This window comes from Mastomys coucha, chromosome X, assembly GCF_008632895.1.
Source record: "Mastomys coucha isolate ucsf_1 chromosome X, UCSF_Mcou_1, whole genome shotgun sequence".
In the NCBI taxonomy this organism is placed as follows: Eukaryota; Metazoa; Chordata; class Mammalia; order Rodentia; family Muridae; genus Mastomys; species Mastomys coucha.
Window position 1 is genome coordinate 92,406,536 of NC_045030.1, and position 4,373 is coordinate 92,410,908.

Here is a 4,373-nt window from a genome sequence, read left to right on the forward strand (position 1 = left end):
AGAGTGGCTCATCTAATGTTGGGCAAGAGGCCTCTCTGTGTTCTCAACCAGAGTCTCCACCAAGCAAGGCCGCTCAAGCAAGCCAGAATACTCTCCTCACTGCGGGAACCTGCCAGATCTCCTCCTCACCATTTTCCCTTCAGCCCTGGGGTAGAGCCCCACCCAGGTTCCCCCATACACACCATTCTCAGCTCTTCCTCTACATTCAGCAGTGTCTGTGGTGTCCAAGAACTACAACCTGCAGTCCCTGGCCTCCGTGTGGCATGGAGACTGATGAGCAGGCTCCCAGCAGTTCCCCAGGGACCTCCTCACCCCCAGAGTGGGGTCCTGTGGCTTCTCACAGCCTGGTGCCCACCCAGGGATTGTTTGGGTACATGCAGTCAAACTTCTTACTTCTTGCCTCACCCAGCAGCCTAAGCCCTGGGCCAGATGCTGGACACCATTTTAACCCACACTTTTACATGGACTTCTAAAGATAATATATTTACTATGTATTTGTTGCAGATCAGTAAGTAAACACAAAGTATAATTCATAAACATTTAACTTTTATCTATGTTTTCTTCAAGCCAGGAAAAATATTTCCTTACATTTATTACATATAACTTTACCAAACCAAACAAAGAAAGCAGTTAAAGGAAACTAGGCTTAACCTTGTTCATAATCCCCTGCTATTCCCAGTGTACTCACTTACTAACTCTTAAGATTATTTTATATTTTCGAGAAAATGTCTTGATGACATGAAAACTTCAAGTGTCACCAGGGGTGGTAGAAGCTGCTGGTGATATTTCTGGGGAACCTTCAGTAGATTGGTCAGTGGTATCATTCATTATTCATCTCTGGCTTCTGCTCGCTCTTGCTCATCTTTCAAAGCCTCTTGGTAAAGTGGCGAGATGGCACTAGGTGTTGTTTTGTTGATCTTAGCCAAATATTCTATGACTTTCATCTTGCTTGTTTCAGCATGGGCTTGGGGACCCCACAGGAACTCATAGCGTGGAGGATCACTGTCGGCCACCTGCCGGTATTCCAGGTACTTCAGCTTCACCAAATACTGGGTCATGAGCTTCCGGGGCTCACCAAAGATGCGGTGCTTCTTCCCTGGATAGATTTTCTTCTTCCTCAGGATTTTCCATATTTCTTCTTCACTGGCACAGTTGCCCTGAATGAGGATGATGCCCAAAATACTCATCAGGAAACCGGTCTTGGGTAAGCCTTTGCCAGCACGGATCCTCCCATTGTTGGGGAGTTTCAGCTTGCTGATGAGGTTGTATGAGGGCTGACTAGAGTTGACTTCCCTCACTTCCACTGCAAAGGCATCCTCGAGCTTTTCAGCGGCTTTCCGGAGGATCTCAGGAAAGTCATTTTCATACCTCTTGGTGATAACCTTCAGCATTTCTTCCTTGGTAGTGAGCTGCTTCAAATTGTAGTTGTGGAGCAGGGATTTTAAAAGTATCACAGCTCTATTTGCTATTAGATCTCGGTGCAGAAAAGGGCACTCATTTTGCACACTTGGCTCATTTTCCTCATGGGAATTTTCATCTGATTCTGAGGAAGAGCTACTCAGAATAACTGTGGGAGTTGGTGTTGCTTTCTGAGGTGCTTTGGGAAGGCTGGATGACTTAGCCTTGGACTTGCTCTGGCAGGCGGCAGAGGACTCTTCTGCTGTTTCTGATATGTTTTCTGCTGTTTCCTGAGCATTTCCATAAGCTTGAGTCTCACCCCGGGCTTGGTGGTGTTTCTCCCGGGCATGTATCTTACTCTTCTGACCTCGTGGCATGATGACTCTGATTAAGTTTAAGTAGAGGTAATAGAAGGATAGTAGAGATGCAAACACCTGTAACAAGCAAAAGATATGAACACAGAGATAGTGTATTGCTTAAGTAAGGCTGCCTCTGCAGGTTTCTATGAGCACAGTGGTTTAGTAATCTAACATGCTGGTGTTCTAAAAAGCTTATCCTCTGAGTAAGAAAGTCGACACTATTTTAGCCTGGGACTTCTCTACCTTGCCTGTGTGGTACTGGCCTAATGAGTGGGGAGCAGCAGAGAAGGACATCTGTTTTGAGATTCAGGGAACATCTCAGTCCCTTTCATTTCTTATCACCAACAGAAAAGCTTCAAGCTGATTTCCTTTTCAACTCTGAAGCTGCCATTTCTGTGAAATTCTAGTTCCCTATTTAGAGAATATTCTTCACCTTAGCTCGCTGCAATACTTGGAAATCACTGTAGTGTGGATTTAGTTCAACTCCTTTCCAAAAAATAAATCTGTTACTACTATTATTGTGACCACCAACCACCTCATAGCGCTCATAGCACTACAGTAACCCAGTTTCTCTTCCATCACTTGCCAGCCAGTTCATGTTGCCTTTAATGGAGGACTTAATGTCTTCCTGTTTCCTTACCTTCATTTCTGGGCATATTAAAGGTACTTCTCTATGCTGATTTGAGGCCCTTCTACCCACATTGAATCCCTCATAGCCCCAGACAGAAGCAGATTTTCTTGGAGACTCTCAGGGGTGATAGCAGAGATAGGCCTTAAGCTTCCCGACTCTCCTAAGATGGTTAATTCCTTCAACCTTCTACCTTTTAATTTCCTAACGAACATGATACTCTTTTTGCTTAATAGAGGCAGCTTTACCTTGTATCTCCATCTCAGTAATTCCTTGCATTTTCCATTGTAAACATGGGTTTTCACTGCCTTTGCTATCTAGTTTTATTTACTTTCTAATTTTAGAAACCTTACAAGCAAAATGAGTGTGGATCTCTACTGGTCCACTCACCTCAGGACTTCTCAAGTGTGAGGACAGTGGAGCATGAGAAATGGTTCAGTGGTTATGAGCCCATACTGCTCTGACAGAAAATCCCAAGTTGCATTCTCAGCACCCTAGGAGGATAGCTTATAATCACCAGTAACTGGAACTCCACCGTATCTAGCATCCTCTTCTGGCTGCTGCCAGTAACTGCATCCATATGCATATACCCACACAAAGATACACATAATTAAAAATAAAATAAATCTTTAAAAAAAGACAGAGAACAAGGGTGCAACTGGGGAATTCTGTGGATGAGAGTGAACACAGAGCTTTCTGGATTGGGAGATTCGACTTCACACTTTGACCAAGAAAGTAAAAACCACGAGCTATTTCACCCCCCTCTGCACCTGTTCTCCCCACGTCCTAGTCTGTGAGGGAGGACTATCATCTAAATGGGAAGAAAAGGAAAAAGTCACTCAGAAAAAGGGTAAACCTAGCAGGTTCGAAGGAGGATACAGACTAGGGACACTATTCCCTAAGTTTGGCCATAACTAAAAATAGAGTACCGGTGGGGCCGAAGGAGAGGTGCGCAGCCCAGTGAGCAGAGCATCTTCTGAGGTAAATCTCTGAGAACAGGTTGCCTCTTGCTTGTGAAGGAAGCGAAGCTTCCCTCCCCCGCCCCCCCCCGTAACCACCCCCTCCCACTCCAGAGGGCATAGATTAAGAATTAAATCCAAGATAGTATGTTTGCAGCAGAGTGTTAAGGGTAGTCTCATAAGGGAAATCCAAGCCTAATACCAATGGTGCAACTGACTCCTGCGAGGACTCCGGAAATGGAGACCACCTCGGTGTTCCCTCGTGGAGCTCTTGGGGGCAGGGGAACATTTTTCAGGTTACTAAGAACAAAAACAAAGCTTTAGGGGGTCTCTACTCTACTTTGGACGTTTCTCAGTCTCATTCACCTCCTCACCTTGACTCTGGCCGAAACTTGGGCCTGTTTCTTGATGCTGCTGAGGTAAAGCTTAGCTTTGACCAAAGCTCCTGAATGTGTCTCCTCCCACCACGCACCCGAGTTTTAAAGCTTCGAGGAGGAAGTGACCTCTGTCACCAAAGAAAGCAACCTGAAGAAAGAGAGGCATACTCTATTTGCTACACTTCTGGCGCCGCCTCTGGCGTGGAGTAGGCTCTCTCACTCTCCTAGAAGTCTGAATATGTGATACAATGTAGTGCTTTAGGCTGAGTCCACAGCTGCTCTTGCTCTTAAGACTTCAAGACTTTTACTTCTGAGATGTTCATTATGGAAATCCACACGAAGGATGAAACTTGGCCCTTTTGGTCTAAGTGCAGGTAATGGAAATTCTCTATGTGAACCTATATGATTGGCTGTTCTTACTAGTTATTTAGGTCACCATCATGGGTTCTATTTAAGGTTTCTTTAAATAAAACATTTCTTCACAAAGGGCAAATTCCTGCATACTCTTGTGAATACTGGAACAAATCTGTTTCTCAAGAGTTTTGGGTGATAGGGAAGCTAAAGCATAAGGTTGGTGGGCTTTGTGTAAGAAATGCCATTCAGGATATATACTGATTTTTTTCTTTTTCATTGTCATGCAAAGTCAAATTTT

General features: G+C 44.6%; 1 protein-coding gene across 1 annotated transcript; it reads right to left on the reverse strand.

Moving 5' to 3' along the window:
• Positions 1 to 673: 673 nt before the first annotated feature.
• Positions 674 to 3,815, reverse strand: LOC116093582 (melanoma-associated antigen B3-like). The gene is made up of 2 exons (XM_031375109.1): positions 3,719 to 3,815; positions 674 to 1,832 (listed from the first exon to the last, which is right to left on the reverse strand). The coding sequence occupies exon 2, from the start codon at positions 1,773 to 1,775 to the stop codon at positions 828 to 830; it is 948 nt and encodes a 315-aa protein (XP_031230969.1). The 5' UTR covers positions 1,776 to 1,832; positions 3,719 to 3,815; the 3' UTR covers positions 674 to 827.
• Between the last annotated feature and the right edge of the window lie 558 nt (positions 3,816 to 4,373).

What these genes read in the sequence shown, in the direction of transcription:
- LOC116093582 (XM_031375109.1), bottom strand. Translation starts at nt 1,775, where the DNA reads ATGCCACGAGGTCAGAAGAGTAAGATACATGCCCGGGAGAAACACCAC.